The sequence below is a fragment of the Dromaius novaehollandiae genome, chromosome 3 (assembly GCF_036370855.1).
Source record: "Dromaius novaehollandiae isolate bDroNov1 chromosome 3, bDroNov1.hap1, whole genome shotgun sequence".
Taxonomy (NCBI): domain Eukaryota; kingdom Metazoa; phylum Chordata; class Aves; order Casuariiformes; family Dromaiidae; genus Dromaius; species Dromaius novaehollandiae.
Genome location: NC_088100.1, coordinates 65,135,598 through 65,151,440, shown reverse-complemented (window position 1 = coordinate 65,151,440; position 15,843 = coordinate 65,135,598). Strand labels below are relative to the sequence as shown.

General features: G+C 39.5%; 1 protein-coding gene across 11 annotated transcripts in view; it reads left to right on the top strand.

Moving 5' to 3' along the window:
* Positions 1-11,941, top strand: part of NHSL1 (NHS like 1) — a 187,003-nt gene extending 175,062 nt beyond the window's left edge. For 7 of the 11 annotated variants that reach the window (XM_064509050.1, XM_064509048.1, XM_026119888.2 and 4 more), the window contains 3 exons: positions 2,196-5,627; positions 6,187-6,316; positions 9,696-11,941. In XM_064509050.1, coding sequence (XP_064365120.1) covers positions 2,196-5,627; positions 6,187-6,316; positions 9,696-10,419 — 4,286 coding nt within the window. In that variant the 3' untranslated portion in view covers positions 10,420-11,941. Of the gene's footprint in view, positions 1-2,195; positions 5,628-6,186; positions 6,317-6,723; positions 6,776-8,645; positions 8,772-9,695 lie in introns of all 11 variants that reach the window. The other 4 variants (XM_064509051.1, XM_064509049.1, XR_010388384.1 and 1 more) reach the window with 3 other exon arrangements.
* Positions 11,942-15,843: the final 3,902 nt, after the last annotated feature.

Genomic DNA, 15,843 nt, shown 5'->3' with positions numbered 1-15,843 from the left:
AGAGGAAAAAAGCTTAGCTTGGACAGACATAAGAAGCACCCTTGGCCTCTTTTATTTAGTAGCATAGGTTTTTTTGTATTTCAGAAATTTTAAAGCATCAATGTGCATTTGCACTAAGCAATATATCCCAATCATGTGTTCTACAACGCAGATTTTTGGAAGGTTAGAGGAGTTTAGAAAATTAAGTGTTTTTCTGCTTTGTCATTTACCTTCCCTAGCAGTAGCTTTTTAAACAAGCATAAACTCTGTCCATGTGTTTTAAGCTGCTTGTGAAGTGGAATGCATTTAGTTTCGTTTGTGAATACAAGTACATTGCATACTGAAATGAGGTTGTCTCAACCACTTCAGTATGTAAAAATATTAGATACTTATTATAGTGCTTACACAGCCCCATCATACTGTCTCATCTGTTTGTGTGTATGTTTGTGTGTGTGTGTTTTACAGTGGTAGATAAAGCAAAAAAACCATCTCTTTGGTTATTTATGTAATGTAGTGCACACATTTTTATTACTGATATTTTTAATTGGCTAACAGTTGTCATCAGTGATATCACAGTTTCAGAAATATTTATAATGTCTACTTTGATATGTTTCTCTCTCTTAACTAAAGGGGACGTTGATTCTGTAGAAAAATACACATGGAAAGCAAAAAAAAATATTGTTTTTAATAACTGTATACAGAATATGCAAATACATATTTTGATTGGCTGCAGTAGTCCATCTGTAGTACCTAGCTTTGCTCTAAATCTTTACCAGAAACTGAAAGAGGCTACATTTTCATGAGAGCAAAAGAATCTACACAAAGCATACTAAATAGGCTTCAGGCTGCTAAAAGACTGCTCATGTGCCCGGAGATAGAAGTAAACAATCTTTTTGTGTGTTCTGCTTTCACCCTAGCCTTTTCAGAGCCTTCTCTTCCTTATCCTAAATGCCTCTTGTGCTTGCTAAGAATAATTAAATGTCCTTCAAGTGGTGTTTAAATCTGAATGATAAGAACACCTATCCTCCTGATCCAGTTCCATGTAGTAAATAAGAAAGGAGAACAGTGGTGTCATGCATGCTGCTTCAGTACTCCTGAGAGTAGCTTTAAGGCGGAGATTCAAAATAACCATTTTTCCCCTGCAGTGACATGTGCAGCATCTTTACAAGCATCTCTAGCAGCATGACTGCCTTTTATATCTGCTATTTCTGTAGTAATGTAACTGAATTGAAAAGCAAGAGCCTTTTTCAGACACCAATTTTAAAGCAGTGCTCTAATTTTTGATTTTAAAAGGCAGCTACCAATAAAAATGTAAATTTTAAAGAACATTAGAGTCCTTTCCACAGACCCAGTGATGACTGTATTTTGAACTAACACACTTTTTCCATTGTCCTCAGTGTTTTTGTCAATATTTGGTTATTACTTCTTATACAAAAGGACAGTTATTTTTGATTCCCTGATGGGCACAGCAAGGGTTTGATGGTGTTGAGGACGAGAAAATCATCAGTACTAGTTGTTTCTTTTTCCTGCTCTTTGAAATTTTCCTGTTACAATCAACAGAAAGTAGTTGTATGGAGGAATGTTATAATGTTTCTTTGCAGAGTTGGATCATGTCTTTATATAAATGTTCTTTTAGTATATGTTTTACTTGTGGTACAACAAAGCATCTTTCAGTCTGTTAGCCTCCTTTTACTAAAATTGCAAGACTTGGAGAGCTATCAGTGTCTTTGAAATTTTTTTTTAAGTGGAATGCTTTTAAAAACAGATTTGCTCATTCATATTTGTCTTCAAATTTTCCTTCCCCTGTTCTTTATTGCATGAGGCATTAGCATGGAAACACACATCACGTTTTTCAGGCTTTTGTCTGTTCCTGCTGCTTTGCCTACTGGAAGTCAGAGTGCTGCTTGCTTTCTGACATAACAGATTACTATGGAAATTATTACCATGTCATAAGCAGGATTTCACGTGTAGAATGTGCGATGGGAACACAGACAAGTCTGTCAGCAGAAGGTTCCTGGTAATAAGGAAAAAGAGAAGAGCAATGCAGAAAATACACAATGCCTGGGCAAAATCTATTGTTTCTCATTCTTTTTAAGAAGGCATAACCTTCAAGAAAAAGGGGGATCAAGCAATTTGCAGGGGTTTTGTTTTTAAATGAATAAGAAGATAAATGTGAATTTGTGTTTCAAGGAATAATTATTTTATTTTGACTGCAGCAGTTGGCACTGGCCAAAGTGATTTCCGTGGACGTTCGATGTATGTCCCTGATCACTGTTCCACGCTAGGGAGACTAGACAGCTATCGCTCCGCTATGCAGCGGTCTGAAACCAAGGACACCAGCTGCCAGACTGAGGACATGAAAGTTGTGCCCCCTTCAATGAGAAGAATACGAGCACAGAAGGGACAAGGTATTGCTGCCCAGATGTCTCAGTTCTCCAGTTCATCTGGAAATATGTCAGTGATGAGTGATTCTGCTGCAGTTATGTTTGCCTCTCACCAAAATAGTGACATAGGTTTTCACAGCTTGCCTCGAGCTGGTGTGAGAGTATCTCTGCAGTCCCTAGAACAGACACAGAGCATCTCTAGGCAGACAGAAGACATCGCTGGCACTTTGCCACAAAAGATAAGTAAATTGCAAGTGGATGATGGTGTCGTGCATCTGAGGAATAATCCCACTCCAGGGACCCTCTCGAGGCCAAAGTCTCAGGAGGTGAGAAGTTATGAGAGTGAAAAGTCTACAAACCTGGCGTGTGTGGTCTCTCCTCATACCACCTACTCAACAAGCATCATACCCAATGCAACACTGTCATCCTCCTCAGAAGTTATTGTTATTCACACTGCTCAGAGTGTTGGATCATTGGATAGTAAAATTACCAACTCTGCTGCCTACCCGAAGCCAAAAGACAATCCTGTTGCCAGCAATGCAATAAGTGGGAAAGAAGATCATCATTCTTCAAGTGGTAACTGGAGCGAGAGTAGCTCCACGCGTCACTCACAGACTTCAGATACCATCCCATCTAATACTGTCATAATGCTTTCTCTTGGTGACTCTGCTGTCTCCCTCAGCACTCCTGGAAATGTGGAGACTGGATCTCAGAGTGTGAGCTACAGCTGTAGGAACAATCTTGCTTTACCGAGCCAGTCCCAGGACAGTGATGGTAGGAGTGAATCTAGCTATTCAGGGGAGCGAACACAAGCAACGGTGAACAGCACAGAGCATTGGCTGTACAAATCTGTGGAAAACAATGAGACTCCTTCACACAAGATGGCTTGTGCCACACCAGGCTGTGCCACTCCTGTGAGCAACATGAGCAGCAGCAGCATGGAAAGGGCTTCAGTCAAAGAAGATTCTACTTCTCTCTATTCAGTGGATCATGATGGTTATTACACTTCCATGCATATAGACTCTGGACTGAAGTCAGACAAGCCATGCAATAGTACTAATGGTTTTGGGAACCCCAGGGACAGTGCGATTAATCTTTTTGATGGAAAAGAGAAAAAACATCAGGAAGACCAGTCAGGCCAAGCTGACAAATCTCTTGCAAGAAATATCTCTCTAAAAAAGGCAAAGAAGCCACCTTTGCCACCATCCAGAACAGACTCACTTAGAAGGGTACCCAAGAAAAAAGCCCAGTCCAATGGACAGGTACTTGATGAAACCCTCATTGCTACCCTCCAGCATTCTCTGCAGTTGAATCTCAAGTGCAAAAATGGCAGCTCCCCTTCCCAGAGCCCCTGCAGTGATTATGAGGATCCCTGGGTGTTGCGCTCCCGCAGCCAAAGCTCTGTCAGTGCAAGTAGCAGCATGATGTCCACCACTGCTCCAAACCTGTATTCCATCTGCACGGTCACACCCTCTCAGAGTGAAACAAGCAGCATCAAGTCAGAGTATGCTGACCAGTGGGGTTACTACAGCGACTATGCTGCAGTGGCAGATGACCAGGTAAAATCCTCAGTGACTCATTCAGCCAGTACGTCATCTGCTCTCAGCGATTACAGCATCAGCCACTTCAGTGATGGCTTAAGGGCTTCTGTGCCACAAGTGCCCAGTGGACTGGCCAAACCAAAGAATGTTTCTCCAGAGAAATCTCACCGAGTTACATCGCCATCGAGTGGGTACTCCAGCCAGTCCAATACACCCACTGCGCTTACTCCAGTGCCTGTATTGTTAAAGTCTTCATCATCAGGAAATGGGAAATCCAAGCTGAAACCTAAAGTGCCTGAAAGGAAATCGTCTCTTCTGTCTTCAGTCTCCATTTCTTCATCTTCCACTTCTCTTTCTTCAAATACATCTACTGAAGGGAGCGTGAGTGTGAAGAAATTGGACCCCCCCTTGAGCTCTCCTCTGGATTCTGGTGCACCTCCTCCACCACCTCCCCTTCCAACATCTCCTCCACATTGCCCTGATCTCTCTCCTCTTCCTCCCCCTCCTCCAGCAGAAGTCATGGATCTGTCACCATTGCCAGCCTCTCCCACATTCCCCCCTCCTCCACCAGAAGTTGATGTAAATTCTTCCTATGCCCACAGTGTCCCGTGTTTTCCACAAGAAACCTCCATCAGTTCATTCTTCTCCCCTGTTCCTCCTCTTCCTACTTTTCCCTTAGTTGTCCCACCGCCAGCACCACCTCTTGATCCCAAACTGACAAAAGATGTAACAAAATACTCACAGTATTCTTTTAAGAAATGTAACCAGGAAGATTCTTGCTATAGTCCAGTGAAACAGCCATTCAATAAGCAAGATCCATCAAGGCCTGTGATGCCCTTAGTAACTACCAAAGCATTGCAAATGGTGCAGCTGAGATCTGTGAAAAAAGCGACAGAAGGTGAACTATCACCTGAATCTGCTTCTGAAACCACATCTCAGGAAAAGAGTGCTGTAAGTTCATCACCACAGCCTTACCTAAAGCCATCTTTCTCGCTAAGACTGAGTAACAGCTTAGGTGAAGAGGAGATGAAAACTCATGGAGCCTCATTTAAAAACTCAGTTCAAACACTGGCTCAGAGTTCTTTTCTGATTCTCTCTGACAATGTACCTGAGCTTGACAGTGATCAAAAATCTGCAAGTACAGTAGGTCTAAACAAATCTTTTGATGCTGATTTACTGGGAACAGCTACTGGAGATGCACCAGAGTCTTCAGTGCAGAGTGAAGACTTCCATTCTGGCTGTATCAGCATGTCACTTCAGGGGTCAACGGCATCTCCAGACAAGACTCAAGTCATATTGCCAAACAAGAAACCCCCTCCTATTTCAAAGAAACCCAAACTGTTCCTTGTTGTACCACCTCCACAGTTAGATCTTACAGTGGAGAAAATAGCTGATATGAGTGATACTGTCAGAAGCACATCAAGTCCAACTAAGAGAGACGCTGTGCTTGCACACTGCGAGGAGGTGAGAAACTGTCTTACAGATGGACTCAGTTCTAGCGAGATGGACTCTGGCAGCCTGGTTCCTGAGGGAGGAGCTGCTGGATTCACCTTCTCTGAAACTGTGGAAGCTAATGCCTTTATGGTACAGCCTGCTGCATCACCAGTTCAAGAAGCTCCCAGGCAGGAGGAGCAGCCCACTTTTGATGAAGGAAGCAGTTCAGGCAGCAGCCAAGACAGCAGCAGTAACACTGACGGGCACCTATCTCAGGAGAACGAAAGTGGTGAGTCTGTCATCTTTGACTCTTCTTCAGGTGTAGCAATAGCTATTTTAAAGAAGGTGGGGAATGAAAGTAGCAGTTGCAGCATTCAGGTCTTCTGTAGAGAAAAAAATGGTTGTGATAATTTAAACTGTAAAGCCTAAGGAAAGTTGCAGGATCAGATTAATACTTTATATGGTTTCTTTTAATTTCTTTCTGACTTCTTATTACTGCAGAAATAACAAAATGATGCTAGGAAATAAAAATAATGCCTTATTTAACTTTGCTAGGATTAAAATATGCTATGAAGACATGGTTAGCTTTGTAAATTTTAATTTTACATTTTAAAAGAAACCATAAAAATACCCTTCAGTATTGTACTCTGCATATGTGTGAACAAATATAGGCATTTCATGTACTGCAGTTTCCTAAGCAAGTGTGATCTGAAATCACAATAATTGACAACATTATACTCACTAAATCTATTGGATGTTTTGCCTTAGAAGCAATGAGGGCTGGTTTCAAGATTATATGGCTTTTGGGGTTCCCATGATGGATTGTCTTATTTATTCTTTATGCCTAGCCGAGGTGTTTGAATTGGATACAGCAAATAGTTCATTCCTTCCCAGTCATAGTTATGGGGAAGAGACGGACGGGGTGGCAACACCAGCAAGACCACGGACTACTGAGGATCTTTTTGCAGCCATTCACAGGTACTGTGGAAATTGCCTTCCTGTACTGTCCAGTCAGTTAATTCTTTCAAAATTTAATTAACATTGTTTTCCTAAAACACTCAGTAATAACAGTTGTTGCTTTAACTGAAAACACCCATTTATTGACTTTGTACTAAGGCTATATATGAAAAAGATAAGCAAAAGAACTTGTGTTTTACTATTTTACAGATATGTTTAACCTATTCTTAACTAAAAGCTACCTGGTTAAATCAGTGTAGACTGTATTATAAAAATCCTGCCACTTAAAATATAAAATTACATTTAGTATTTATTGTACTGTTCTCAGTCTGCCATATTAACTCTACTGTTGCTTTCTCTGTGTATTTTTGTTTTCATTCCCGTTCCTCCCCATCTCTTTTATTCTCTTCGCTGCTTATATGGTGCAGTTTGGGACAGAGGCTCAACGCTAATGCTTCATGGCAAGCGTGGCTGAAACTGGCAAGTAACACGACATGTCAGTCATATGGCAAAACATATGGCAAACGCTGGATTATAGTTTGCCATAATCCAGTCTGAGGTCGGGTGTCTTGTGTCAAACTGGTTCATGAATGAAATGTGTAATACTGGCTCTATTATTAATGTCATTATTCATTTCCCTTAAAAACAAAATCACCCCAAATAGGCAACTAGATTTTCATGCTGTTCACTGTAGGTTTTCCCCAAAAAGCTTAAAAACCACAAAATGAAACATGCACCATTTAAACAGTACACACCAACAGTACAGACCATTACCACTGTCTGAGCTTGCATTTAGACTAGTAGTGATGTAGTTGTGGTGCCATCTTGTGGCTCTGTCATTTACTTCAAAATTTACATCGGCCTTCTCTTAACTGGCCTTGAAAAATGTCTAGTGGTATCTTATTTATTCATCTAGGTATTTAATCAGTTTGTGCATATGTGCCTGACTTCTACATCAGGGGTACTGAGGGACGGGAAATCTTGTGTAAGAACAAGGCAGGGAATTGGGAGGCTGCACTTAGGATGCAAATGCTATCTTTTTGAAACAATTCTATTTCAAGTGTTAAAAAAGCTTCACAAATATATACTATATAATACTGACTTTTCATAACTTAGTGTTATCCCTTAGGACTTTGCCAGTAAGAGCTGTTCTAAAAATGATCTTTTACATTCTTAATATGCAATGCACTCACTAGGAGTGAGATGAATCTGCAGAATGAAATATTATGGCCAGTAAACATTTTCCATTATGTATGCAGATAGAGAGTGGATCTCTGTGTGTATGCACATACATGGAATTGATAAGTTTATGGGGAAGTGAACAATGGAGCTGGATGTGACATAGATAAATTGTTTGTCATTAAGACCTTGTTTTTGTTGGCTTTAGACTTGAACTGCCATCTTCCTTGGTTGTTAACTAATAAAAAAAAAGGCTTTGTTTGTTGCCACTATTTTTAAAAGGCATTATTTCAGTGATTGGCATTCTTGAATCTGTGCTTTCGAATAAGAAAGAAATTTAGTGGTATGTTTGTTAAGGGCAGGAGAATAATGAGAAGGTCAGTCTAAGTTTAGGTCACAGATACGTTTGAGTAAGTATCCTCTCCCTGTTTCGGCAAAGCCACCAAACCTAAATTTGGCTTAATTTTAAGTCTCCACTATGACTTATACTTGCTGAGAAGAGTTGGATAGATGCTAGCAGCAAAATTCTCCAGAATATTTTAGTTCTGACTGACTGTTCTGCACTATGTTCACAGTGTTACTGAGTTACTTCAAACCAGGATTACTCGTCTTCCTCTGCAGATCTTTGAAATTGCAGTTTGCTTTATGTTTCTTTAGAGTTTCCTTTGGTTTTTGGCAGTGGTACAACCCCAGCATTGGAGTGTTCAAAGATGCCCAAAGGCAGCCAAAATCCTATTGAAGGGAATCCTCCCTATAACTAATGCACACGCGTGCTTTCACACAGACACACAGAGCATTTAAGCATCAAATTCACTTGCCGTGTACAATAGTGACATGCAGTTAAATCTAGACAGGGTTCTTATGTTTGCCAATACTGAAGTCATCGTTTTATCCTTATGCTGTCTTCTGTTGTCCATTCATCCTTCTGTTGAATGGATGTCAGTATTGTATTCTTCTTTCAGCAAGGAAGGTGGAGGCAGCAACAGCTGAAAATAACAGCTGTTACGGTTGCCTGTGGGGGTATCATAAGTTGTATATGCATGAAATTACCAACTAAAGAGAGGCAAGATTACTCTTGAGTCTTGGCAGAGTTTATGGCAATGCCTGTTGCTGACACCCACTTAGCTGATGAATCCTGCTACTTTGTTCTGCTTTTTTTTTTTCTTGGTAGGCTGCAATGCATAAAGACATTTAAGTTTGCCATGGCAAAATCTCAAACCCTTCAGGAAAATACAGCTAAAGATCACATTGGGAAGTATTCCTCAAAGAAACAAAGCAACTTTGCTACAAATAACAGGCATGTTATGCATCCCTTTCTTTAAGATGATGTAAAAATGGGGCAACAAAAGTCCAGTTTCCACATATTCCCAGTCCCGTCATTATTTCTTAATTTCATTTTTGTTATCACTGCACTTTATATTTAAATTTAAAAACCACTCAGCCCTTTTGTTTGGAAAGATAACTTTAATGTTGCAAGTCAGGAAGGTGGTCTCTCCTTCATTCAGTCAAAGAGCTACGATGATAGAGCACCAGCAGAACAGTGAATTTTGACTGGGCATCTTATTAGAAGCTAGAAAACTCAATTTTCAGTACTCACTTCATGTTCTTTTTTTTTCTTTTCCTTTTTGAACTATTTAATCTAGAATGGTTGCATCTGGCTCACTTTACTCAATCTTAACTTTCGAAGTAGTGCATTGCAATATTGATTTCTAAAGGCAAACGCACTAAGCTACATTTCTAATTCTCCAAAGAGCATCAAGGGCTTGGAATGAAACAGTACAAAAAGAAAAAAAAAAAAACAAAAAATGCAACGTACTAGTTGCCATATTTTTAATCAAATCTGCAAAGTAACAGACAAATGGCATTAAAATTACTTTTTAATGCATTAATCTTTGGCTCAGTTGGATAATGACTCTATAAAACCTAATTTGCTAAATATGTTCAGACTGCTTTGGGCATCAATGTTGCCAGTTATAGCAGTTTCATTGTTCCAGATTTGCAGAAAAAGAATAATGAGCTTAACATACCTCCATTACTTGCATTAATTCCTACACAGTTTTGGTGGTGTTCTTACTTGTACTTTAGATTCAGATTACTTTTCCCTTTTTCCTTCTCTTCTTTGCTTAGTTCATTGTCATCCTTCTAAGTTGAGATGAATTAGGGGAGACAAAATTTTCATTCTTTGTTTTGTCTTGTCTATGCTTTTGTTTTTTAAACTCAGATCCAAAAGGAAAGTCCTTGGCCGTAAAGATTCTGAAGACGATCGTACCCGCAACCATTCTCCATCACCCCCCGTAACGCCTACTGGTGCTTCCCCAACCTTAGCTACCCTCAAACAAGCAGGATCTATTCAGAGAAGCGTTCGCAAAAGCAGCACCAGCAACGACAACTTCAAAGCCCTGCTGCTGAAAAAAGGGAGCCGTGGTGACACCAGTTCCCGCATGTCAGCGGCAGAGATGTTGAAGAACACAGATCCACGGTTCCACCGGACAAAGACAGACGCTGCCCCTGACCTTTCTGACAGCCCTGCCAGTTGCTCACCCAGCAAGAGCAAACGGGCCCAGGAGGAGTGGGCCAAGAGCGAGGGCCTGATGCCAAGGAGCATGTCCTTCTCCGGCACTAGGTACGGCCGATCACGAACGCCCCCCTCAGCTGCCAGTAGCAAGTACAACGTTCGCAATCGCATCCAGAGCAGCCCCATGACTGTGATTAGTGAAGGAGATGGGGAAGTGGTGGAACAGTCAGAGGGCAGGATCCAAAGGACTTTGGAAGAGCAGCAAGAGAGGCAGCTCGATGTGTTTAACAGTGATGAAATGGACACGAATGACTTTCCATATGCTGAGGAGCCTGGCTGCAAGGAGACCTTGGATCCAACCCATGTAGACTTAATGATTCAACCAGGTACTTCAGGGAAGTATCTAAGCCCTTCAGCTGAAGAAAGTTAAGAGGCAGTGACAAAAGGCATTGGGTATTAGTCTAGAAAATGACAGAGGACTAGATCCCAGAAGAAAGCCCAGACCAGGACAAGTTTACTTTGCTGAGCATTTATTCCATGAACTGCATGTGTGTATTTAAATGCTGAAGCAATGATAGTTCTGCATGGTTGGGGTGGGGAGGACTTGCTTTGAATGAGTGGTCTGTGGCTTAAAGAAAATAACAGTTGAAATTTTTGTGTAAAGCCTTAGAAGTCCTCTTGGGGGGAAGTTTTCTCAGAGCCTGTAGGGGTGTGATGTTTTTCTTTTTCTTGAGACTGCAATTGTGCGAGCAAAACTTAGGGATAAACCTGAAAAAGGAATGGGAAGGCTTCTGTGGCACAAGCTGGACACTTGCTTCAGAAGCATTGTATTGGTGCAACGTGGTGCATTCATTAAGCACAGAGAGGTAGGATGAGGCACACTCGCCTGTGAGAAGGTAGTAGGTTTGGCACTGGGGTTGTGTGGCTTCTTACTAGGGTATGCACCCATGTTAGATGAAGTACATCCTGCTAATGCAAATAGGTTACCAGGTTATGAATTGGTCGATGGTGCTATTTTTTTTCCTGAGGGAAAATGAAATACTTAGTTAACATGGAAAAGGGAGCACAGATTTATAACACAGTACTAGCTGCTATGCAGCCACACATGCACGCTTGGTGAAACATTAATTTCCAAGTGAATTGCTTCCTTGAATAGTGTATTCCCTTAGAGAACTGGAACAACTGGATGTGTACAGAGGATGTAAGCCAACAGCAGAAAAGTGGGAGAGGACTTAAGCAATATACAGCCAGATTTCAGAAGGGTTAGGTTTCTGAATTGAAAAACAAAATTTGACTTTGAGAACTTGCACTACAGAGCTGTAGGTGGAGCCTATCTTTCAAAATTGAAACTTGGGAGTTATGTTTTTCCAGAAGTCTTTCTTCCATTTCTCAAAATGGAAAGATTATTGCTTTTCATCACTTGAAATATCAGATACTTGCTAACTTTTGGTTACCAAAGAATAAGTTGCAGTTATTTTCCTTTTTGATTTGCCTGCAGTATTTCTTTTCCTTTTTAACCATAATAACTTAGTGAGGTTTGTTTTTATTGTATATTTTACAGATAATAAAAGCATTTAACGGTTTTCCAATTGTAAAGAAAACCATTAATTTTGGTTCTTAGTAGGAATGAAGCTTTTAATTTTTAAGAAGAATTTTGCATCATTTGATGGCATGTGCAGTTTTTGTATTGTTTGTAAATATCGGAAGTTGTTAAAATATCTTTTGATCTCCCTACTGTAGGATTTATACATTTTTAGATTGCTTTTAAGAAGAAAAAGCACTCCTTGTAGATTATTTATTTTACAGAAATATGCTTGTAATCGCTTTCTTCAATCCTTTACTTGTTAGCAATGTAAATTTCAGGGGCCTTCGTTTAACTCTTGCTTTCACAAGACGGGAACAGTGATGAAAATGCTGTGACTGCTTCAATAAAGAAAAAGGCTGCCAGTTGCCATATTGTCTTTTGAGTTGATTAAAACCTCATTCAAAAGATGTGTCCAACAGTGTATGGCAACAAACTGAATGCCGTAAACCATATATCCAGCTACTAATCCTCAATTTCTGCTGCAAAATTTACCAGTTCAATGTATAGTCAACTAAAAAGTACTTAGATATCCATCCCATTTATGACATGTCAGTGCTGAGACTAAAAGACTTGAAATAATCCTAAGATTTTTTCAGTATCATCATTTGTGCACGTTTCTGCTGCTTCTCTCTTACTGGCAACCTGTCCCACAGAACTAAAATTCTTGGAGAACCAGATTATAGGCAGAGTGAGTGAGGAGTAAGTGGAAGGTGAATCCAACTGTACTCACTGGAATAAGAATGGGATAAGGTGGTACACAGTAAACTTTCTACCATATTTGCACATAAAACATATTTAAATAAGTATATGATTATTGGAATTAAATTGAAACCTAATTGGAACATTTCAAATATTAATATTGATCTGAACTACATACTGTTGCAAGAAGCAATGCTAAACATCCTGCAACTACTAAATTTCTAATGAGAGTTGGTGGTAATGTTTCTCCCAGGTTTGATCGTGTTAAACTTAGAACTGTACGTCATTTTAACATTAGATGCTTTCCTTTTCAAACCTGTGTGTAAATATTAACTAATCCTTATAGCACCATCCTCACAAGCAAATACTCAGGCTTTATTTTATTGTTTACAAATGGGGAAATAGTGTAAGTCAGTGAAAAACTGCAGTACTGGAGGAAGCTACAGTTCTGTTGTCTGAAACTTCTGTATTATTTTGCAGCATTTTGCATAATGTGCCTCTAGGAAGGAGCCCAGGCAATTTAATTGCCTGATGCTGGCTACATGATGCTTCCAGAAGTTTTTTTAGGGTTTGTGGTGAACTCTTTGAACAGTCTTGGGTAATAGGCTTACCATCTTGTCAACGCATGTAGGTGGGACTGAACTTAAGGGCAACACGGGCTGAGTTTCTTCTCTGACTGCAAGTAGTCTTCATGCTCATCTAAAGCCCATTTCTGGTGCAAGGTGAGTTTGGGCTGAGGCTCAGGCTTTAGCTAGTGTGCAGAAGGCAGTGTTCATGTAACTGTACTGATGTTGCTACAGAACTACATTTTACACAGTGTAAGATGTAGTAAAATAGGCAAAACGTGCTGACGTATGTTTTAATAGTGTTTATATTTATTTAGATAACTGATATGATTTTCATATGGCATCACCATTAATCTACCCTCTGCCATATTCCTGTGTAGCTGCCTTCAGAATTGTATAGTGACTCAGTTTTTTCAGCCTTCAGAGCACAGCAGGTTTAGGGTGTGTTTTTTGAACTGGTGACAATTTTGGTGCGATGTAATTATGCTAAGGAAAACATGCTTAATACTATGTCACATGTTCAACTTCAAAGTTACTTTCCCATATTATAAATTTCCTCCTTAGGAAAGTTTTGCAGTTGTGGCTTTATTGGTCAACAAGCATAGATGAAATTTAGCAAATCTCCACCAAAGACATCCAGAGCACTAGGAGGGGAGGAAAAATATGTGAACTTTGGCCATGCTAAGGAGAAAAAGGAGATTGTTGTTATCCAGATGCTTAATTTAATCATGCTGTTACAGGGCTCATTCATAGTTTGCCGTTGGTTTACGGCTTGCCTCTAAGACAAAAATTGTTGTTGAAGCTGATTAGATGTGAGCCTAACTTCTGGTTTTCTTTTTAGGAATGTTTGTTAACTTCAACCTTTTTCTAAACTTTGCTCTGTATTCATTTTATGCTTCCTTTACTATATTCATAGTTCTTTGCTACTGCTCTCGGATGTATGTAGCCCCAATTCCCGTTGGAACCAGAGCTCTTAAATTATTAGAAGTTAATTCATCCATAAGGCTGTGTGGCACTTATAAATCTTCGGTATTTGTATATTGGAGAGAGAGGAATTTATTTTCTAATTTACATAAAGGACGGTTATGTAAGGAGCAGTAGCTTGGTGAGAGGAGGTTGGGAAGGTTACTGGAAATAAGTTAAAAGAGATTTCAGGAACAAGTAGATTTGATGAAGATAGGGTTTTGAGGACCTGGGACTGGCAGCTGGTTCATGCATATGGCTCAGCATGAAAGAAGGCACAGAATATGGCAGAAAAGGTGAAGCAGGAAGATTACTGAGAAGGAGAAGTACAGTAAATGCAAAGAATGACAATAAGATATTAAGAGGGCAGGTTTATGCAGAACCTTGAAAATAAAGAAAAGACGTTTCAGCACATACAGCAAGAGATTAAAAAGCAAAGGAACAATTAGGTAGTTGCAGCAAAAGGGAAGAAAAATTTTAGCCTTTTGTGCTTCTTTGCAGTCTGAAGGGGAATGTGTTCAGAAGGCCAAAGACAGCCAGCCATTTTAGAAGAGGAATAAAAAGCAAAAATATATTAGCTTAGAAGAGAAGAAATGATAGACTGAAATGAGTCTGAAAGTGCTGGGGTGAGACAGGACAGTGGGGCTGTCCTGCATGTCCTTCATGTCCTGAAATTAAGACGCTGGGATTAAAGTGAAAATGGGGGAATAGAGATCTGTTGTAGGAGACATCAGGCAATGCTGGAGAGGCGGCTTAGAGGCTCAAGCAGAAGAACATTTGGAATGGTTCTGTACATAAAGTTGTGCCTGAAATTTGGCAAGAATGTGGGATCAGAGAGACGAAAGCTCAGATTCATCCTGCATAATTTCTACCTACATCCATGTGTCCAGTGATTCCTACTGACTGGCTACAGTCCTCCAGAGATGCGTATGTTCTGGTAACTTGCTAAACCTTTTCAGTCATTCCCTGGAGTTGGAAAACAGGTCATTTGTGTGTGTGGCACAGGGACAAATGTCTTCATAATTTTGCAAGCAAATACATCTTGTCAGGTGTGTTTTGGATCCTACAAAGTTTTGGAAAAGCTGTTGTTAGCAGCAGTCACTCCTCCAACAAAGCTGGTACTACAGTGCATTTATTTAAGTGGTTCAGAATGAAGCACTATCTGCTTCTATAAGAAAAGATAAAAAGTATGAACTTCAACAACAATAAAAAAGCTATATAAAGAAATTATAGTGCCATGAGGAATTTTTATCTATTTCATTATCTTAGAAACTTTCAGTACTCACAAGAACATGAAGGTACATTTTTTTTCATTCCCGTTATACTTTATTTTCTGATTAACAGAACAATCTTTTCTCATAGTCAAGATTAGAAAAACCTTCTGAGACAAAATTGATAATTTTCTTGGTTCAAAAGAGGCATTATCAGGCTAAATCAGACTGGAATATTACAAACTTGTAGGTATATGGTACTGGATCATGACTGTGGTCGTACTGGCCTGAATTAATATGCATTGAATGGACTAAAAAAAGAGAAATGTTTCATGAAGAAGTGCCATGTCATATACTGTTCTGAAAGACGGGATAAAAACCTTAATAGTACTTACACAGCAGAATGAGTACATTTTACCTTGCAAATTTAGCTCTTTGCAGTTAGGTTATGTCACATAATGAGCAAACAAACTTTTAAGGGCCAATCAACTCTTCTCCCAGTGATGCCAGCACAAAATGTCATTGATTTTTAGTAACAGATTGTCTGTTAATAATCCAAATGTATGTTTATATGTATGTATGCATGTATATATACAGAAATGAGAAAGAGACTAATTCCTATGTATAGGAGTTCCTTCTGTGTCTAATATATTGCTCTATTTGTGCACCAGACTTTGGTATAAAAACAGAAATTCTAACTACTGAATAAGCAAAAAAGTAAAAATCCATCAAAATATGTAGGTTCCAGAAGTTTCTGTATATTAGCTACCTCTTGAAAAAGTTTTTAAAAATGACTTTTTCAGATGGTAAAAACAAATTTAGGCAAAATC